Raw genomic sequence first — 23,412 nt, 5'->3', positions numbered from 1 at the left:
CAGATCATTTGAGGGAGGGTGAGAGAGCTCTCAAATTCATGCTGCCAAAAGGACAATCAGATCCCCTCAGGTAAGCTACAAGTGACAGGCACTGGTTAAAGTGCTAAAGTGGCAATTATTTAGCTACTAACACTTTGTCCAACTTCCACAACTACTTCTTATCATCATTAGTCATTTACATTGGTATCACAAACATTACAGCTAAATTTGTCACCATACTTTAACACATAAAACCACTGACAACAGCTACAAATCATAAAATAAACCTGTTTAAATGCATTCGAGGGGAAAACAGGAAAAATATTCAAATCTTACAAAACTCCCAAGAAAGAGGGTTGGGAAGTTTATGATTGCAGCAATAGCCATAAGGTGAAGAAAAGTGAATTGAAGGTGAATTGGGGGCAGCACTCAATAGGATTGATTGCTTAACACAGTAATCAGTAACACCTTTATGTCCTGCTCAATAACAGATCAGTGTTCAGAGAGGGAGGTTGTTCAAGAAAAAAGATAACACTTGTTCACTTGTGTGAAGGATGAAAGAGACCAATTCTGCCCATTTCAGGGACGCTTCAACTTCAAGTGATAATTGCCTCCATCCCGAATTACTGTCTCAGGGAATATTCAAGTGTTTTGATTAAATTGGTTAAATATGAAGAAAAAAAACAGTATTGGTGTTGTTAGTAGGTATTGCTGGTGCTATAGCATATGGTTAAGGAGACCTTTAGCTGGAGTTTGATTTAAATGATATTGTGAAATGTAATAAGAACAATGTCAGAAGTCCAATAACAGTCACGTTTTATTAGATCTAGAAACAATCTATTCATTATTAACTGTTTACAAACCCACTTAGCAAATGTGTTAAAGGGATAGTTCACCCAATTTAAAAATCACAGTGTAAGGAAAACAATATGAAAGTAGTCTTTGGAAAAGCAGAGACCACAACAATCCATGCTTTTGTTTACCTGGCTCACATCACCAAATGCCAACTAGCGTTTCTGTTAAAAAATCAATGCCAAGTCAATACTTCATGTTTGAAATGCTATGCCTAAATCATCCCTAAGTGTCTGAAATGTATTTTGTAGCACTATTAAATTACTGTAAGATGATGCATTTCTCATTATGAAGTTAGCTTAAGTGTGCAGCCAGGAATCCAAACTGGCAAACTATTGAAGTGGATATCTGATATAACAATGAATTCCCAACTGAAAAGTAGCTTAGTGCCTCCACACTTGTTACAGCATGTCCACTGAGTGACATGTCACAAACCTGGAGCAGTGGTACCATAACACCTATTGACAGGTTTAGCTATATGTTGTTTAGTTATTAAAATCCCTGCCAGGGAACATCAACCCCTTCTCCCCTCTAGAGCAGAGCAGATACAGCAGGACCATCCCTCCCCTGGAGAAGTTCCTTTAACACCGAATTGGGTACACAGACTTATTTCCCAACAGCAATAGAACAAGTTTACTTAAGGGTTGTTGGGAAATTGGATAAGATCTTTAATTTCCCAACTTTTACATTGTGTAAAGATTATTTCTTACTGAACAGCACAGGTTGGTATTTTACCACTGTAAAACAAGAGTAACAAGTTTTAAAAAATACAAAATTAAATCATTAAAAAAGTACAAATATAAAATTGAATCAATTATTTCCAAATCGGTCTGCTCGTTTCCTCTTCTTTGCCTGAAATGGGGGGGGAAAATGAACATGTAAGGAACATTCTACATAAATGTCATGTGTTTGAAATGTATACAGAAGAGCATATACAGAATTCATTGTAAATTGTGACTCAGGATTTAAATTTGTGGAATATGCATGTGCAACAGTAATAAATAGATCTTTCTTATCAAGTGAGATTAGAATTGCTGAATTATTATTTAAATGACAGGGTGGTGGTTAGGAAGCAGAAACATCACATCAGAGTATTAAGTCAGGATCAAAACAAGCAGGCCTGATACCTGCAACATTACAACTGCAAGCATCATCCTTACATATATGATTTAGTAATTTGATTACTTATTTATGCAAAATAATTAATAACCATATTGTATGCTAGATATCATAACAGCAGAAGTAAGCAATGCACAAAACACTAACTGCTTGTCATTGCTGGGTGACTATATAGGTCATCGACATGCTCCGATACCATCTGGAATTCATGTGTGTTCAAGAGAACATCAATCATTCAAGACATTTTCAAAAAACTCAAGGTAGAAACTTTGAGAACTGTAAAGTTAGACTCTACGCCTGTATACCCCTATGAACTTTGGAAACAATTACATTTTCCAACAATTCCATATGAATTGTGGAATGTGGAAATTAAGCAATCATTTACACTTGTTAAAGATGACTCACATGACATTTACCCAACAGATTTTACACATCTATTGACTCAAAATAGGTTCATAACATCAACTAAAATGTTTGATTTTGGTTTTCTCTTTCAAACTTTGAGGCAATGCCCAATTCTTCTTCTTTCAAAACTTTGCTATTCTTCATTATTTTTCTGTTCTAAAACATTCTAATAGCAACTTACAAAACATTCTTATACCCTCCTTCCCAACACACAGCTATGTGAACATTTCATTCGCTTATTTTTAATGTTTCTCACAACCGTGTTTGATCACTTACAAATCTGTCCCACCAGCTCTCTTTTGGCAACAACAGGTCATAGCCCAAGAACATGAAAACAAAACCTTTTGTACCTCGCTATCTTCGGCCCCAACTACAGCAGCAGCAGTGAGAATCCCAAACCTCTCCTTCCTCTTTTTCAGCTTCTCGTCGACTTCAACCTGCAACACATCAGAAATGGATGAGGAGACTTAGTCTTTTGGAAAAGCAACAAATAAATGACATTCCGCTGACAGAAATGCCAAGGTACATTGAGTAAGGGGGAAGAAAAATACCCCCAAATTCTGGGTGTAAATTAAAAGGCTGAAAATCTGGTGGCCTGGCGAATAATGTTGGCCTGGCGAATAATGTTAAGGTTATGCGAGGACACAGCAAGCTTTTCCCTCACACACTGTGTTCTGGCAAGAGATTGCCAACAAGAACAAACTGACAGATTCCAGGTCACTGGTCAAACATTCAAAACACAACCCTTGAGGTCGGCTCCATCCCCGTCCACATCCCAGAACCAACGTGAGGAGTGGGAAGGGCTGAGAGTGGGACACCACATACAGCATTACTACCTTAAAGACCAACAAAGAAGGCAAATATGAGCTTTTGGTTGCGCTACCGCCATAATTGTTGAATTAAGAAGAAAAATAAGAAGTTTACATTTGTGGCCATAGGCTACTTCAGCAATAATCAAATCAAAGTTTATTGGTCACGTGTACAGGGTGTAAACGGTACAGTGAAATGCTTCCTAGCAAGCTCTCCTCAACACAGGTTTCTCGACTAACTTTTCAGTTAATGGCACAAGCACATGATTTGGGGATGCGCAGGGATAATGACCTGACCTGTGGCCCATAATGTACCTGTATTCCATAAAGAACCAGGATAAAAATGACTAGCCATCTTTTAAATTAGAATGCCCTTGCAGGGCTTGACATTCAGATAACTTTGCCATTGGCACACCGGGCCAGTACCAACTGAAAGCTACTGGCCCCCAATGAAAAGAAAACTGTCCTGGAAAAGCAGATGCTGCGCGCATCATTTAAATGTTATCTTTAATTTGCGGGCTGAGCAAGTAGCATAGTCTATAATGACCTAACCTCCATACACAAATATTACAATTTTAACTTGACAATATCAGATTTACATTGATTACATTTGCGCAATCTCAAAAAGTGTGTTATTGTTAGCGATCTTGAACAGTCAATATACAGTTGTAGGGCTCTATAAAATCTGCTTTTGGTAAATTCAGTTTTCCCCATTTAGTTTTTCCAGGTGTCCCTATTTTTATCAGGTTTTCACACTTTTTTAAATAGAAAAACTACAAAAGTCTGATGTTCTAATAAGTCCACAACAATGCTTAAACCCCATCAGAAGAAGGTGCAGTTGGGGGTGTAGTTTCCCTTTAATTAAGTTCACCGACGACACGATGGAACATGCTATAGGGAGGAAGTCAGAGACATGGTTGTGTGGTGCCAGGACAACAACCTCCCACAACGTCAGTAAGACAAAGGAGCAGATCGTGGACTACGGAGGAAACGGAGGGCCGTGCACGCCACAATTCACATTGACGTGGCTGTAGTGAAGGGGTCGAGAGCTTCAAGTTCCTCTGTGTTCACATCACTAAGGATCTATCATGGTCCAAACAAACCAGCACAGTCATGAGGGCACGACATCGCCTCATCCGCATCAATAGGCTGAAAAGATTTGTCATTGGTCCCCATATCCTCAAAAAGTTCTACAGCTGCACCACCGAGAGCATCCTGACCGGTTGTATCACCACCTGGTATGGCAACTGCTCAGCATCCGACCATAAGGCGCTACAGAGGGTAGTGAGTACAGCCCAGTACATCACTGGGGCCAAGCTTCCTGCCATCCAGGATCTATATACTAAGCGATGTCAGAGGAAGGCCCAAAAAATTGTCAAAGACTCCAGTCACCCAAGTCATAGACTGTTCTCTCTGCTACCGCACGGCAAGCGGTACTGGAGTGCCAAGTCTTGTCTAGACTCCTTAACAGCTTCTACCTCCAAGCCATAAGACTGCTGAACAATTAATCAAATGGCCACCCACACTATACATTGACACCCCTGCTACTGCTGCTACTCGCTGTTTATTATCTATGCAGTCACTTTACCCCTACCTACATGTACAAATTACCTCGACAAAACTGTACCCCCGCATATTGACTCGGTACCCCCTGTATATAGCCTCGGTATTGTTATTGTGTTACTTTTCATATAATTTTTTACTTTAGTTTATTTTGTAAATATTTTCTTAACTATTTCTTGAACTGGATTGTTGGTTAAGGGCTTGTAAGTAAGCATTTCACGGTATGGTCTACTAGACCTGTTGTATTCACCTGTTGTATTGTGACAAATAAAAATGTATTTGATTGAAGCCACATACCAGTCTATCAACCAAGCTCCTCCTTAAAATTCTGGTTCTCCAGATACCGACCATTCTCAATGTAAGATACTGCTTTTCTAGTACTGCCAGAGAAATTCCTTCCCAGAAGACCTCCATTCGCTGGAAGTGATAAAGCAGTCCCCTTGTAAAGCTGCCTGCAAGTCCTCTCTCCTGAATTAGACAAGTCCACAGGTCTCATTTGAGTTGGGGGCCGGCTCTGAAGATCCGAGACTCTCAAACCAGAATTGTGCATGCATTAGTGCTAGATTCGAAGAACCCAATCACGCGGCTCCAGTCTCAAACACTATGATGACAAGCTTCTCCATCCTTGTGCTGACATTCACAGTCATTTCTGGTTTTGAAGGGACGTCGAAGCTGTGAGTCTGAACAACATTCAAATGCAGAGAATGGAAAGCCAAACCCCATGTGCCTAAAGTGTCTGACCTACACTATATATACAAAAGTATGTGGACACCCCTTCAAATTAGTGGATTCAGCTACTTCAGCCACACCCGTTGCTGACAGGTGTATAAAATCGAGCACACAGCCATGTAATCGCCGTAGACAAACATTGGCAGTAGAATGGCCTTACTGAAGAGCTGAGTGACTTTCACCGTCATAGGATGCCACCCTTCAAAAAAAGTAAGTTCGTCAAATTTCTGCCCTGCTGGAGCTGCTATTGTGAAGTGGAAATGTCTAAGAGCAACAACGGCTCAGGAGCGAAGTGGTAGGCCACACAAGCTCACAGAGCGGGACCGCCGAGTGCTGAAGCGCATAGCGCGTAAACTGTGTCTGTCCTCGGTTGCAACACTCACTACAGAGCCCAAAACTGCTTCTGGAAGTACCTTCAGCACAATAACTGTCTGTCAGCAGCTTCATGAAATGGGTTGCCATGGCTGAGCAGCCTCACACAAGCCTAAGATCACCATGCTCAATGCCAAGCGTCGGCTGAAGTGCTGTAAAGCTTGCTGCCATTGAACTCTGGAGCAATGGAAACGCGTACTCTGGAGTGATTTATCACGCTTCACCATCTGGCAGTCAGACGGATGAATCTGGGTTTGGTGGATGCCAGGAGAACGCTACCTGCACGAATACATAGTGCCAACTGTAAAGTTTGGTGGAGGAATAATGTTCTGGGGCTGTTTTTCATGGTTTGGGCTAAGCCCCTTAGTTTCAGTGAAGGGAAATCTTAACGCTACAGCATAGTGACATTTTAGACGATTCTGTGCTTCCAACTTTGTGGCAACAGTTTGGGGAAGGCCCTTTGCTGTTTCAGCATGACAATGCCGCCGTGCACAAAGGAAGGTCCATACATACATGTTTTTTTGAGAACAGTGTGGAAGAACTTGACTGGCCTGCAAAGAGCCCTGACCTCAACCCCATTGAACACCTTTGGGATGAATTGGAATGCCGACTGCGAGCCAGGCCTAATCACCCAACATCAGTGCCCACCTCACTAATGCTCATGGATGAATGGAAGCAAGTCCCTGCAGCAATGTTCCAACGTCTAGTGGAAAGCCATCCCAGAAGAGAGGAGGCTGTTATAGCAGCAAAGAGGGAACCAACTCCATATTAATGCCCATGATTTTGGAATGAGTTGTTCGACGAGCAGGTGTCCACATACTTTTGGTCATATAGCGTACCTTCTTCCAGGCTCTGCCTTCACCAACCAGCCTTCTATTGAACAGGAATGGATTGTTTTGGCCCCTTCACAGTGAAGATGTGCCGAAGGAATGAGAAGAGGCGGGAAATCTTTTCATTTCCAATTACTTAATACTATTTTCACACAATACTTTCACAAGATATTGATGAACAGAAGAACATAATCATATACTGAGAGGATATCACAAAAGATTGAGATGAGGGAAGGGTTGTTTCAGTGTTGGCCTATGAAAAGAGTTGTGCATTTCTTTAAGGCCGGCACAGTCAGTGAAAGGCTCTGTGGGTTCTCCATAGTTCACATGGCAAACTCTCAAAAACCGCTTGTCCCCCCCTGCCCCTGTGATGCCTTAAGCAGAGGCCAGTGTTGACACAGTGCTGGCCAATCTAATTTTGATTGTCAGGAGCAGGGAACAGCAATCCCCCCTCCACCCCCCGAGATCATCAAGTTCATCCCCCCACCCCTAGAACAATATTCAGCCATTCCTGGGCCTCACGGAGTGAGCTCACTGGAGTTAATCTCTCAGGCCTCTCTATCCTCCCTCTCTTGCTCTCCCTCGCTCTCTTTCTTTCTCTATTCACAAAGCCATTCTAGAACAGCTTGAATTAGTGACAGTTATTATTCAAACTAATGAGTAAAAAATCAGAGGCTACAATAGTGGACCATGGCATGTAGCTAAGTGCATTCACAAATCTATCATTCTTAACTAAATGCAAAGACGAGGGGAAAATGAACCGGTCAGAGGCGAGATGACGGGTCTAACACTTCGTATGATGTCACTTTTTCCACAAATCACAACCTTGCCCACAGAAACACTCAAATACGAAAGCTTTCAGACATTGCTATTTCTGATTAATAGAAACCGACAAAGAACTCTCGATCATCTCTGTACCTTGACATCACCCACTGGGCAAAAACTGGTTGAATCAATGTTGTTTCCACATCATTTCAACCCCTAAAAATCTATGTGATGACGTTGAAAATTAATTTGGGTTTGCAAAAAGTAAATAAAAAGTAAGTTAACTTTTTTTTAACCTAAATCCAATGTGATCTTTTTTTGATTTCACATTGAATTCACGTTAGTTGACAACTCTAATATTACTAATATTTCTACTACTCTACATAGCATTTTAGTTACCGTTTATACACACTGCATATTTATTTATATACTGGATTCTTGACATAGCTCACTGTAATATATACTGCTGAGCGATTAGTGGTTTTTGAGGTCGGTTCGATTTTGATTAGTATAATTTTTTTAATGAAATACACTATGCATTATGTGAGTTGAATGCTTTAACACAGAATAAAACAATGAATAAAAGTCCCATGATGGTAGTGACCATTACTGCTTACCATTACTGCTTATTAACCATCATTTATTCACATTACTTTAATCAAATTTCAGTTGTGTATCTTTGTTTTATTTGATTACTATTATTTAATTCCAAGTCATCACCTCATCTCTATAGAGCTGCTGCCTTATACTGTCTGACAAAATCACTATTTTAGTAGTTCTTTAAAATAAATAAGGCATATTTTTATGACTGCTGAATGCCAACTATTGTTCACTTCGATCATGTATTTTCATGAAGAGATACCTCACGAAGCAACGGCTCTCTATCCCTCTCGATCATGCAAATCCCCATCCAAATCCATCAGTTTAAGCTTGAGATATGTATTTTTTGCATGGGCTGCGTCTCAATCAACCGCATCTACCCAATGTTGGCCTTCTGAAAATCGGTAGCGTCCGGACGCTTTGGCTTACAAACTAATATGACCACTCTATAGATAGGGGACTCGTCTGAAGGTAACCCATACAAACAAATGGAAGTATGGAGGTAGTTTTGTGCCAACAAAAATAAGGGGTTAAATGTGTCAAAAAATATATACATTTCCTGAGCTTTCTTATATCTCCTAGATATAGGACACTTCAAAACATTATTCAGTATGGTCAATTTTTTTGCTGTATTTTCAACCAATTTATGAATGTGTTATTCAACGCGTTTCAATGGGAAATAGTAGTAAAGGCCAAATTAAATATTGTTTCAAAAATATATATTTTTTTATACCTAAAGGGGTCATAAAATTAAAAATCAAAAAGCTAAATGATCCATGGTATGACCATCTTAAAACAATTCCATATGTTAGCTTAGTATCCCCCCCAACAGCTTAAGACGGAGGTTAAAAATAAAATTGCACTACTAATATATTTCCTGCTGTATATATCATTCCTAGTATATCTTGTGTAAATTAATTTGGTGTAGATACGTAAAGATTGCATTTGGATTACTGTTACAGTGCTATTTGGGTTGTCAATTGGATTCGTTCCGACATTCCTTTATTTCTTGTTCTTAGTTTAAGTTGATTATTTGTGTACACCTGTTTGAGATTTTACTGCATTGTTAGGAGCTAGTAACATAAGCATTTTGCTGCACCCGCTATAACATCTGCTAAACTGTGTAAGCGACTAATAAACTTTGTTTTGAACTCAACCAAATGTAAATCAAAACTAGATGTTGAACTGACGTCTATGCCCCTATTCAGAGGGACATTAAATTATGTGACATGTCAAGAAGCCTTCTTTATTTTCCCAGATATGTATGGCCAGATTGGACAGATGGCCCTCTATACTTCTATTCAAAAGTGTGTGCGTACATTTGAGTGTGGTTCCATACACTTTGTGGGGGGGAAAGGGCCTATTGCTATTATAATTCCAGATTCAAATGCAGATAGAGCTGAAAGTCCAGCCAAGCCTCCTCCTTAAAAATCACACATGTAAATGATGGTCCTTCAAATGAGTAGACAAATGCCCTGTCTATGTGTGGAGAATGATAAATGACCAAAGCTGGGGATTCAGTTATTCACTCATTCATTCTCAGGACCGATAAATTAAATTTGGCTCATTGCTTTTCTTCAATTCAAATTAAAGTATGCATGATGTGGTAATGCAGAAAACGGCTCGTCAATTGTCTTTTGTGGAATGCAGGGTAGGGAGAGGGGGGCACAGCGTAGTGATTGCTGGCCATCACATATGGGGGAAGTCATCAGTCTCACCCCACTCAAATTCAAACCGTTGCAGATATAAAAAGATTTCAGCAATGATTTAGGTGCTGGTGGGAGCCTTTGACAGCATAGCAGTGACAGTGAGTGGCTGGCTTTGCGGTGTAATAGGCATTAGTGTTCCACTGTATCCTGATACTTCTGTACTACTTCTGTACTATTTCAATACTATAACATGAAAAACGGTTCAGTACTAGATTGAGAGATTATGAACTCTGTCTATCAGTGCAGCCTATGTCCCCTTATAGCGTGAGTGCACCGTGCTTGCTACACTTACTCATTGCTAGCTGTAGCCTGTCCTGGGGAACGACTGCACTCACTGGGAGTCTGGGATGCATCATGTTAGCTCCCCACTGCACAGAAATGAACACACTTGAATAATGCAACACGGCATGTAGAAATGTTGCAGCTGTTAATTACTGTTCGCAAAACAATGCCCATTACAGGCTAGGACACTTTACAATGCAAGAAGATAGCTTTGTAGGCTAACTTTCGTTGCTAGCTTACTCCTGAAGCTAACATCAAGTCACTACCCTAGTACTTTGTTCGTGATAAATTACTTACTTTACGTAAACTATAACGCAAAATATGTTGATTTCAAGCTGAAAAACCATACACCAAAACCATAGTCATTGCCAAAAATGATACGTCTCTCCTGTCTCCATCACCATCACATCCATGTGAATGACGTCATTAGGTCTTGAGATGCTTCTTCTATGCAAATGTTGTTGACCAGTACAATAAGTCCCAAATGGAAAGGAAACTGATTGTTTTTCATCTGTTGACCCATGAAATCAGCAAAAACAAGCTCAACTCAATGCATGCACACACTCTTAGAATATGCATTCATCTGTACGCGTAACCTCAGTAAATGGGTACACAGAAGAGAAATGGAGAGCAGAGGATAAGGTGGGTGTGGGGGATACAGTTTTGAACTCTAGGCTTGTTTACACAATTTCTATAACAGCCATCCACCATACATTCTAATGAGTTGGTGATTAATCAGACTGGTGATTTTATCCTCACTCACAATTTTAAGTTAAAAGAACAGAGATTTTTTAATTGTGTATATGATGTAACAGTTAGTAAAACATATTTGCTTCTAAATACGGGTAGATATGGTTTGTATGACTTAAAGGAATAATCCACTCAAAACTACAAATCCCTATGATTTACATTGTTAAATAATGCAAATATATGAGAACAATATAGGTTGCAATTTTTTGGGCAATATCAGCGTTATAATAAGTTAGGAAGCAACATGTGAAAATTGTGGAAATCTGCAGTGCTCAAGTTGACTACAAAACCCACAATGGAATATTCCCCATAGAAAGGCTGGTAGCTAGCTAGAAAACGTAACAACACACAATAATACAAAAGTCAATATCAGCATGTGAAGTATTTAGCCAGTTGTAAAATCCCTGAAATAAACGGCATTATCTGACTATGTTCAACCTGGTAGAGATTGGGTTTCTAGCTCAAAGCTGTGTGAGCCAAGTTGCTATGGCAACGCGAAAGGGCCCTGCGAGCCTGCAAGATTGAAGACAAGAGGATAAAATTGCTTTGCGCAATGGTAGTTGAAGGAAGAAAGGATATTAACATTTGAACAAAATATACACTTTGTCATAATGATTTAGAGAGATGGATGGGCTCCCGAGTGGCGCAGCGTTCTAAGGCACTGCATCTCAGCGCTAGAGGCGTCACTACAGACACCCTGGTTCAAATCCAGGCTGTATCACAACCAGCCGTGATTGGGAGTCCAATAGGGCGGCACACAATTGGCCCAGTGTCGTCCGGGTTTGGCTGGTGTAGGCCGTCACTGTAAATAAGAAGTAGTTCTTAACTGACTTGCCTAGTTAAATAAAGGTTACACGTGTTCAAGACAAAAATACGTAGTGGCTGCGGTTTTGGATTTTCTGGAAACCCGACATGGCGAAAAAATATAGATTTTTTTATGTAGCTGCTTCCCACTCTGCTGACTACATAGTAGCTTGCTCAGTGCTCCCCTGCCGCTTTGATTGGCGATGACTCCTTTGTCTGGTGTAGCTTACATACACATTTTATGTTGTACACAAAGGACATGGTTGAAATGTTCGAACTATTGAATTCCATGCCTTAGTAGGCTATTAATAGAGATTCTCCTGTCATTTTGCATACTTTCTATGCAGTAGTTCTGAAAGTAGCACGCACGTTCCCCAGAAATTGCATACTACTTCACATACAGTACCGGTCAAGTTTTAGAACACCTACTCATTCAAGGGTTTTTCTTATTTTTTTAAACTATTTTCTACATTGTAGAATAATAGTGAAGACATCAAAACCATGAAATAACACATATGGAATTGTTCAACAAATCAACATATATTTTATATTTCAGATTCTTCAAATAGCCACCCTTTGCCTTGATGACAGCTTTGCACACTCTTGGCATTCTCTCAACCAGTTTCATGAGGTAGTCACCTGGAATGCATTTCAATTAACAGATGTGCCTTCTCACTGAGATTCAGTGCCTTAGACTGCTGCGCCACGCAGGAGCCATGTACAGATCCTTCAGAAAGTGTTCACACCCCTTGACTTTTTCCACAATTTGGTGTGTTACAGCCTGAATTTAAACTGTATTAAATAGAGATTTTTTGGGGTCACTGGCCTACACATAATACCCAATAAAGTCAAAGTGGAATTATGTTTCTGTATATATATATTTTTTTTTTTACAAATTAATAAAACAAGGACGACATTTCTTGAGTCAATAAGTAAGTATTCAACCCCTTTGTTATGGCAAGTCTAAATAAAATCAGGAGTAAACATTTGCCTAACAAGTCACATAATTAATAAGTTGCATGGACTCCCTCTGTGTGCAATGATAGTGTTTAACATTATTTAACAGGCAAATTTTGCACAATACAGGTGTGGAAAGCCTGACTTACCCAGAAAGCTGTAATAACCAGATTTCTTTTAAAGACACATAGAACATACAATAGCTATTTAGCTAGCATTAGAAAGATACATATTTTAAGCTTATTTACTCTTTTTATAACTGGCACTACTTACAATATACTGCTATCCTTCAATCAATGTAAGCTCACTAATAGATAGATTAGGCTGCGTAATATACAGGTTCTATAAACCTAATATAATTTCATGGAGATTTAGTTCAGTCTAACTAACCTAAACTTTGTGAGAAGCACTAACTGCTGTAAGTTTAACACAAAAGTGACATTGTATATAAAAAAGCATGATCCCATATTGCCTATGTAAGTTGGACATCACAGAAAGAATAGGAATGATCCACCAGTACCCACAAATCATTCAGGGGGAGAGCAATAACAAATGAAGACATAAAACGTGAAAATGTGTTCTGCCCATCCCACCCCCATTCCCAAAACCTGCAAGGCCTCTCTACAAGCTCAACTGCAGATTGTCAAAACTAATCTTGACATTACTGAGAACAAATCCAACCCCAAAGATCAAAAGGTGAAAGGTCAGGGATAGAGGGAGGTCACAAAAACAGACCAGCACCCTTTCCTTTAAAGAAAAGAAAAGAGGGGAGGAAATACTACGAAACAAATTACTGAAAACAGTTGTGAACCTAGCTACCTTATATATTCAACGTACAAATATTTAAAATAAATAAAATAAATGTAGGGAAAGGGTGCAAATGTAAGATGGCGCCGACAGATATGGCAGCTCTACTTCTAGCTCCTAAGCAACTTTGCAGTATTTTTAATTTTTTTGGAGTGTTATTTCTTACATTATTACCCCAGAATTTGTTATTACATACAGCCGGAAAGAACTTTTGAATTGGATCCTTTGTTCGTACCTCCCAGGGCAATTGAACTTATTCCAGAGGCTGCTCCAAAACACCGCCGGCGGAGAAGAGGTATTCAGAGTGGACTTCCAGTCCAACTTCCGAGTATATTACTCGCTAATGTTCAGTCTCTGGATAATAAAGTAGACGAGCTCAGGGCGAGGATCTCCCAGAGAGACATTTGGGATTGTAACATACTCTGTTTCATGGAAACATGGCTCTCTCAGGATACACTGTCCCCGTCCATACAGCCAGCTGGGTTCTCAGTACATCGGTCAGACAGGAATAAAGAACTCTCCGGGAAGAAGAAAGGCGGGAGTGTATGTTTCATGATTAACTTTGAAATGCCTACAAGGCCCTCCCCCGCCCTCCCTTCGGAAAATCTGATCACGACTCCATTTTGCTCCTCCCTTCATATAGGCACAAACTCAAACAGGAAGTACCCGTGCTAAGGTCTATTCAACGCTGGTCTGACCAATCGGAATCCATGCTTCAAGATTGTTTTTATCATGCGGATTGGGATATTTTCAGAGTAGCCTTTAAGAATAACATCAACGAATACGGTGACTGAGTTCATCAGGAAGTGTATAGTAGATGTTGTACACACTGTGACTATTAAAACATACAGCATTTGCGCAAAACTGAAAGTGTGAACCACCGCGTTTAACCATGGCAAGGTGACTGGGAATATGGCCGAATACAAACATTGTAGTTATTCCCTCCTTAGGCAATCAAACAGGCAAAAAGTCAGTACAGAGACAAAGTGGAGTTGCAATTCAACAGCTCAGACACCAAAGGGAAAACCAGCCATGTCGTGGACACCGACGTCTTGCTCCTGGACAAGCTAAACACCTTCTTCGCCTGCTTTGAGGATAACACAGTGCCACTGACGCGGCCCGCTACCAAGGACTGAGGGCCCTCCCTCTCCTTTTCCGTGGCCGACGTGAGTAAGACATTTAAGCTTGTTAACCCTCGCAAGGCTGCCGGCCCAGACGGCATCCCTAGCCGCATCCTCAGAGCATGCGCAGACCAGCTGGCTGGAGTGTTTACGGACATATATAATCTCTCCCTATCCCAGTCTGCTGTCACCACTTGCTTCAAGATGGCCACCATTGTTCCTTTACCCAAGAAAGCAAAGGTAACACAACTAAATGACTATCGCCCCGTAGCACTCACTTCTGACCCACTTCAATTTGCTTACCGCCCAAATAGATCTACAGATGACGCAATCGCCATCAATCACCACACTGCCCTATCCCATCTGGACAAGAGGAATACCTGCGTAAGAATGCTGTTCATTGACTATAGCTCAGACTTCAACACCATATTACCCTCCAAGCTCATCATTAAACTCTGGGCCCTGGGTCTGAAACCCGCACTGTGTAACTGGGTCCTGGACTTCCTGACGGGCCACCTCCAGGTGGTGAAGGTAGAAAACAACACCACCACTTCGCTGATCCTCAACACACAGGGACCCCAGAAGGGTACGCACTTATCCCCCTCCTGTACTCCCTGTTCACCCATGACTGCGTGACCACGCACGCCTCCAAATCAATCAAGTTTGCAGACACAACAGTAGTAGGTCTGATTACCAACAATGATGAGACAGCCTACAGGGAGGTGGTGAGTACCCTGGGAGAGTGGTGCCAGGAAAATAACCTCTCACTCAACGTCAACAAAATACAGGAGCTGATCGTGGACTTCAGGAAACAGCAGAGGGAGGACGCCCATATTAGTGGAGAAGGTGGAAAGATTCAAGTACACATCACTGATGATCTGAAATGATCCACCCACACAGACAGTGTGGTGAAAAAGGCACAACAGCGTCTCTTCAACCTCAGGAGGATGAAGAAATTTGGCTTGACCCCTAAAACCCTAACTTACTTTTACAGATGGACAACTGAGAGCATCCTGTTGGGCTGTATCACCACCTGGTACGGCAACTGCACCGCCCGCAACCGCAGGGCTCTCCAGAGGGTGGTGCGGTCTGCCCAATGCATCACCAGGGGCAAACTACCCGCCCTCCGGGACACCAACAGCACCCAATGTCACAGGAAGGCCAAAAAGATAATCAAGGATGTCAACCACCCGAGCCACTGCCTGTTCACCCCGCTACCATCCAGCAGCTCTAGGTCAGTACAGGTGCATTAAAGCTGAGACCGAGAGACTGAAAAACAGCTTCTATCTCATGGCCATCAGACTGTTAAATAGCCATCACTAGCCGGCTTCCACCCGGTTACGCAACCCTGCACCTTAGAGGTTGCTGCCCTATATACATAGACTTGGAATCACTGGCCACTTTAATAATGATGTTTAAATAATGTTTACATACTACTTTACTCATCTCATATGTATATACTGTTTTCTATTCTACTGTATTTTAGTTAATGCCACTCCGACATTGCTCAATCTAATATTTATATATTTCTTAATTCCATTATTTTACTTTTAGATTTGTGTTGTAGTGTTGTGAATTGTTAGATACTAATGTACTGTTGGAGCTAGAAACACAAGCGCTTCGCTACACCTCCAATAACATCTGCTAAATGTGTGTATGTGACCAATAACATTTGATTTGATTTAAAGAGGGGGCAGGGTGGCCGTGGCATTGGAGGTGCTTGATTTGCAAGCTGTCAGCTGATTACCCTTCAGATGAGGAGCAGTGGGCCTCATTCTCTGTCCAGTGCCTTGTGGTCTGTTGCGTTGTGGCCTCACTAAATCAACATTGTTCTAATGAGGTGTCACACTTGACCCAGAGCAGCCAAGGCCCCTCTCGTAGGTGTCAGTGCCACAATGGGCACCCCTCCATCTCCAGCGCCTTCCTGACACATTTGATTCATTGGAGACCCTGGGCCCTGTCAGGTCAAATTTACCCCTATCAAAACGCCAGCATCGACACATTCAACCTCACCTCAACCCCCAATGCCAAAAACACTTACAACTCCCACAGCCATTTTGGAAAACAACCAAGACAAATGCTTTCCCCGGTTAGGCTACACAACCAGCCTTACACATAGACGCACACTTAAACCTGCCACAAACCAGCTTGACTAAACAGGTCTCTTATCAAGGGAGTGGATTAGTAAATCTGTGAGAAAGAGTTTTCTGATGGCACTCACACCCCCCCCCAAAACCGTGTGCTGTGTCCCTCAGGTGTTAGGAGTCCTGGCCTCTGACTCACTTATCCATAACACTCCTGATGTGAGTAGGTCCACAGAGCAATATGGGACAGTCTGGCGACAAAAGGCTGAGGCAATATGTGCTGCCAAGTTCTATAAAACAAAGGCCATTAAAAGGTGTACTTGTTAGTCACCCCTAAGCAATCTCACTCCTCTCAGTTTTTAAAGAGTGCAGAACATTTTGGGAAACTGTAAAACGGTGCAATCGTGTTAAATTTGAGCTGGCAGATAACCTTACTAATACTCCTTCTTGTCTTTCTAATGTACAGTGCTTTCAGAAAGTATTCACACCCCTTGACTTATTCCACATTTTCTAATGTAACAGCCTGAATTCAAAATTGATTAAATAGATTTTTGGCAGTTGAAGTCGGAAGTTTACATACACTTAGGTTGGCGTCATTAAAATTCGTTTTTCAACCACTCCACAAATTTCTTATTAACAAACTATAGTTTTGGCAAGTCGGTTAGGACATCTACTGTGTGCATGACAAGTAATTTTTCCATTAATTGTTTACAGACAGATTATTTCACTTATAATTCACAATTCCAGTGGGTCAGAAGTTTACATACATCAAGTTGACTGTGCCTTTAAACAGCTTAGAAAATTCCAGAAAATTGTGTCATGGCTTTAGAAGCTTCTGATAGGCTAATTGACATCATTTGAGCCAATTGGAGGTGTACCTGTGGATGTTTTTCAAGGCCTACCTTCAAACTCAGTGCCTCTTTGCTTGACATCATGGGAAAATCAAAAGAAATCAACCAAGACCTCAGAAAAAAATGTGTAGACCTCCACATGTCTGGTTCATCCTTGGGAGCAATTTACAAACGCCTGAAGGTACCACGTTCATCTGTACAAACAATAGTACGCAAGTATAAACACCAGCCGTCATACCGCTCAGGAAGGCAACGCTTTCTGTCTCCTAGAGATGAACGGACTTTGGTGCGAAAAGTGCAAATCAATCCCAGAACAACAGCAAAGGACCTTGTGAAGATGCTGGAGGAAACAGGTACAAAAGTATCTATATCCACAGTAAAACGAGTCCTATATCAACATAACCTGAAAAGGCCGCTCAGCAAGGAAGAAGCCACTGCTCCAAAACCTCCATAAAAAAGCCAGACTACGGTTTGCAACTGCACATGGGGACAAAGATCGTACTTTTTGGAGAAATGTCCTCTGTTCTGATGAAACAAAAAATAACTGTTTGGCCATAATGACCATCGTTATGTTTGGAGGAAAAAGGGGGAGGCTTGCAAGCCGAAGAACACCATCCCAACCGTGAAGCATGGGGGGCCAGCATCATGTTGTGGGGGTGCTTTGCTGCAGGAGGGACTGGTGCACTTCACAAAATAGATGGCATCATGAGGTAGGAAAATTATGTGGATATATTGAAGCAACATCTCAAGACATCAGTCAAGAAGTAAAAGCATGGTCGCAAATGGGTCTTCCAAATGGACAATGACCCCAAGCATACTTCCAAAGTTGTGGCAAAATGGCTTAAGGACAACAAAGTCAAGGTATTGGAGTGACCATCACAAAACTCTGACCTCAATCCTATAGAAAATGTGTGGGCAGAACTGGAAAAAGCGTGTGCGAGCAAGGAGGCCTACAAACCTGATTCAGTTACACCAGCTCTGTCAGGAGGAAGGGCCAAAATTCACCCAACTTATTGTGGGAAGCTTGTGGAAGGCTATCCGAAACGTTTGACCCAAGTTAAACAATTTAAAGGCAATGCTACCAAATACTAATTGAGTGCATGTAAACGTCTGACCCACTGCGAATGTGATGAAATAAATAAATGCTGAAATAAATCATTCTCTCTACTATTATTCTGACATTTCACATTCTTAAAATAAAGTGGTGATCGTAACTGACCTAAGACAGGGAATTTTTACTAGGATTAAATGTCAGGAATTGTGAAAAACTGAGTTTAAATGTATTTGGCTAAGGTGTATGTAAACTTCCGACTTCAACTGTATACACAATACCCCATAATGACAAAGTCAAAACATGTTTTTCAAAAGCACTGCTAGAGAACCATTTTCAAGTCTCGCCATACATTTTCAAGCCGGTTTAAGTCAAAACTGTAACTCGTCCACTTAGGAACATTCAAGACCATTTTCTAGTACATGAAACACTGACGTCACTCACTGATGCGCGCAACTTTTGGCGGCAGTAAGAAAGCCATCGCCATCTGTGCCCATTCAACATACCCTAGATTTACGTTTTTATTACTTCTAAACAAAATCCCTTTTTTGGGATTCTCATACGTTTTGATTCTTGCTTGAACCATCGCTAAGATTATATTTGGTTGTGATCTTTGCAAAATACTGTAACTAGTTTGGATGCAGTAGTTGTTAGCTAGAATCCTAACTCTCATTGATATATGCTGTCGTAAAAGCTAGCCAAAGTGCCATTTTACGGGTTGAAGTTTAACTGTTTTTTCAGTATAATTCAGTTGATTTGCAATGATGACAAACATTACATTAAGCAGGACATTCATATGAGCCTTAAAATCCAATTACAATCCAAAAGTAGTGTGAAATTAATTCATAAGCAACATGCAAATATAGGCTTTTGTTGCCGTTCTATAAGAACTCCCCCTTGTTCTGCCACCAACTTGCACGCATCGTCATCGTGCGGCAATGTTTGTAAACACAGAAAGGGGTCCAGGTCTTCTTGGTAAGCAACTCCAGTGTAGATTTGGCCTTGTGTTTTATGTTATTGTCCTGCTGAAAGGTGAATTTGTCTCCCAGTGTCTGTTGGAAAGCAGACTGAACCAGGTTTTCCTCTAGGATTTTGCCTTGCTTAGCTCTATTCCGTTTATCTTTATCCTAAAAAAACTCCCTAGTCCTTGCCGATGACAAGAATACCCATAACATGATGCAAGCCACCACCATTTGCCCCAAACATAACACTGTGTATTCAGGACAAAAAGTTAATTTGCACTATTACAGTAATGCGTTACTCCAAACAGGATGCATGCGTTAGAATATTTTTATTCTGTACAGGCTTCCTTTTTACTCTGCCATTTATGTTAGTATTGTGGAGTAACTACAATGTTGTTGATCCATCCTCAGTTTTCTCCTATCACAGCCATTAAACTTTGTAACCATTTAAAAATCACCATTGGCCTCATGGTGAAATCACCGAGTGGTTTCCTTCCTCTCCGGCAATTGATTTAGGAAGGGCGCCTGTATCTTTGTAGTGACTGGGTATATTGATACACCATCCAAAATGTAAAATGTATAACTACACCATGCTCAAAGGGCTTTTTTACCCATCTACCTATAGGTGCCCTTCTTTGCAAACCATAGGAAAAACTCCCTGGTCTTTGTGGTTGAATCTGTGTTTGAAATTCACTGCTCGACTGAGGGACCTTACAGATAATTGTATGCGGGGTGTACAGAGATGCGGTAGTCATTTAAAAATCATGTTAGACACTATTATTGCAGACAGAGTGAGTCCATGCAACTTATTACGTGACTTGTTAAGCACATTTTTACTCCTGAACTTATTTAGGCTTTCCATAACAAAAGGGTTGAATACTTATTGACTCAAGACATTTCAGCTTTTTATTTAAAATGTGTAAAAACATAATACCCCATAGTGTCAAAGTGGAATTATGTGTAGATCAGTGACACAAAATCTAAATTTAATCAATTTTAAATTCAGACTAACACAACAAAATGTGGAAAAAGTCAAGGGGAAAAAGTCAACTACTTGAAAATATTGACCAACTAATCAACTTGGCATTTAACCATCTTGCTGCTCAACTATGCAATTAGTGAGTGCAGGTTGTTTTTCTCATATATAATTTTTTTTAACACTGTTTGGACAAAAAAAACACTTAGGCAGCCCACCCAAGGATTTCATTGGCAGAAAAATCCCTGTAGTGTACTCAGCAGTGACTACTTGGGAGCTAGCCATCATTAGCTTGGAGCCCTGTATTAGCATTAGCAGAAGTAAATTAGAGCGCTCTTACAAGACACGTCACAACAAGAGTGGTCTGAACACAAGAGTGGAGAACCAATATATTTTTTTAACAATAGTTACATTTAGGCCATGTTGTTGACCCAGAGATCCAATTAAAGAACACACGGTCAGATAGCAAAATAAAATCATTCAAATTCCAGTTGCTTGGTAATGACAAAAACAAAATCTCAACGTAAGCCACCGTAACCGATTGTATCTTCAAGCCTCTTTACCTTATAAATGGTTCTCTTTCTCTCTCCAGCTAATCCACCTCTACCTTCTCACTTCTCTCCCTAACACCAGCTGCCAGCACTGCTGCACCAATAATACTTTCTTAATTAGTGGTTTAAACAATCACGTTAGTCCAATCACGCCTCCCAAACACAGCCAGGTCCACGGGCGCGTCACCCGCTCTCGGGTCCCTGCCCCCGATCTCCGGGGACCCCTCATTAGAGACACCACCCCTCCTTTCCAGGTCGGACTGGAACGCTCAGCATGGGGCTGAGGTGGAGTAATGAGGGTTCGGTCATAACCAAGTCCGCAAGGAAATGAGATTCGGATAATGAAAAGGCAGTGGGGGTGAGGTATCACTGGTAACTAAAGCTCTCTTAGCCTTATGGAAGATGGTGGCATCTCTGTCAATTGATCTGTTCAGGGATTGTTTTGGTGGGATAGAGTTTTGGTCTGCCTGTCAGGCGGTAAATTAGTTAAAGCATAGAAATGTGAGAGTTATAGATCTGTCACTCATTGAACGCAAGTCTAAGAAACAGTAGAGCTGTTCAATGTGCGCTATTTCTATCCGCCCCGTTTTGATTTTTTTTCTTTCTGTTTTGTACACCAGCTTCAAACAACTGAAAATACAAATTATTTTGAAAATATATTTCACAGCAGTTTAGACGGTACACTATACTTGCTTACTCTGTCACAAACTGAATTTAGGCAAACTATTTGATTTTTAGCAACCAGGAAATGACATTGCGATTTCCGCATAGTGCATCTTTAAAGCCAGACTAAATACAATTTAACTTTATTTCTGGCTTAATATATATCTCTAAATGTATAAATGAAAGATAAATTTGCCATTTGGATCACTTCAAAGTGATACCAATAAAGGTTTTACTAATTATAAGTACAGCAGCTTTGTTTACAAATTGCAGGTCAGATTTCTCCAGGAAATTTAATGCATATGCCTATTGATAATTTCTCTTATGCACTTTCTCTGTCCCTCTGATCCATGTATGACTACAGCAACACATCAACAATACATATCTAGCTACATGTACATATATCCTTCTCAATACAAATAAGACTCATGAATGAGAGTTGAGTGATACAGAATAAACTTGTAATTTAGCTGACAAATGCATGTCGTAATGGTTAAAAACCGCTTAAGGATAGGACCATTAAAAAAAAATAAAAAAAATAAAAAATAAAAAATTACATATCCAAATCTAACTGCCTGTAGATCAGGACCTGAAGCAAGGATATGCATATTCTTGAAACCATTTGAAAAGGAAACACTTTGAAGTTTGTGGAATTGTTAAATTGATGTAGGAGAATATAACACATTAGATCTGGTAATAGATATTACGAACAAACACAGCAGGGATTCAAACTGTAGAACCCAGCTCCTACATTTGAATATAAAATTGATTTTATCAAACAAAACTATGATACATTTTATCTCTGGGACCCTCAGGATGACAAATCAGAGCAAGATTACTGAATGTAATCAAACCAGTTGTCGTGATAAGTTGTTTGTTGTTGTGCACTCTCAAACAATAGCATGGTATTATTTCACTGTAATAGCTACTGTAAATTGGACAGTGCAGTTAGATTAACAATAATTTAAGCTTTCTACCCATATAAGACATGTCTATGTCCTGGAATGTTGGCTCTTACTTGCAACTTCATTCTAGTGACATTAGCGCACGTTAGCAACAACCGTCCCGGTATAGGGACACAGACGCCTTAGAGGTTAATAATATTGTCTCCTGGCTGTCAGTCCGTCTGCCTGTTTGTGCGACAGGTGACGATACACAGGACCACAGATTGGTGGGTCTGTCATTACAAAGTTGCTTTGATGTTGCTAGCTTGAGCTTCTAAATGAAAACTGGAATTGTGGGTGATTTTCATTCAGCAAGGGATTGAGAATATTTTCCTAGTCAAACACTTGCTAGTTCGATCACATTTCAGACTTCTTAGCACGGCCAGTGCCAGCAGCATGCTGGACACTATGGATAATAATCACAAATCCAGCTCTATCTACTGGTATGCAAGTGAAGAAAACTAGCTAGAAACAGATCGATCGACACACATTGCTTGCAAATGTGCATAGCCTACCGGCGGGTGATTATGCCAACAGCCAAATAAACGTTCATGCACTTGCAAACTTTACTGGAGTTGATAGCTGGCTAATTGTTTTCCTCTTGGATGTGGAGTTTACTACTGTAACCTTTTGATGGTGAATTTATTTAACCCTATATTTGCTGAGGTTGGACTTTTCCAGGCAAGTGTTTACACTGCAAGAAATCAAGCAGATAATGGTGCTACTGTTGCACTGCAGTAGGTGGCCTATATTGTTGAACTTGTCTATTAAATTAAAATACAATTTTACTGCTGTAACATTCATAGTTGACTCCACATGTAAATTGTAATTTTTATACAGTAGAGTAATCTACATGCTCGTTGTAGGCTACAAGCAA

The 23,412-nt window shown here is 40.6% G+C and overlaps 1 protein-coding gene across 1 annotated transcript in view; it reads right to left on the bottom strand.

Annotated features, from left to right (window-relative positions):
- Nucleotides 1-778: 778 nt before the first annotated feature.
- The window catches only part of LOC139561290 (SAP domain-containing ribonucleoprotein-like), a 60,353-nt gene continuing 37,719 nt past the window's right edge, over nucleotides 779-23,412 (bottom strand). The window contains exons 10-11 of the mRNA XM_071378282.1: nucleotides 2,706-2,792; nucleotides 779-1,683 (exon numbers count right to left, since the gene is read on the bottom strand). Coding sequence (XP_071234383.1) covers nucleotides 1,642-1,683; nucleotides 2,706-2,792 — 129 coding nt within the window. The 3' untranslated portion in view covers nucleotides 779-1,641. The remainder of the gene's footprint in view (nucleotides 1,684-2,705; nucleotides 2,793-23,412) is intronic.

This window comes from Salvelinus alpinus, chromosome 2 (genome assembly GCF_045679555.1).
Source record: "Salvelinus alpinus chromosome 2, SLU_Salpinus.1, whole genome shotgun sequence".
Classification (NCBI taxonomy): domain Eukaryota; kingdom Metazoa; phylum Chordata; class Actinopteri; order Salmoniformes; family Salmonidae; genus Salvelinus; species Salvelinus alpinus.
Note: the sequence above shows the minus strand (reverse complement) of the source record. Positions and strands in the feature narration are given on the sequence as shown.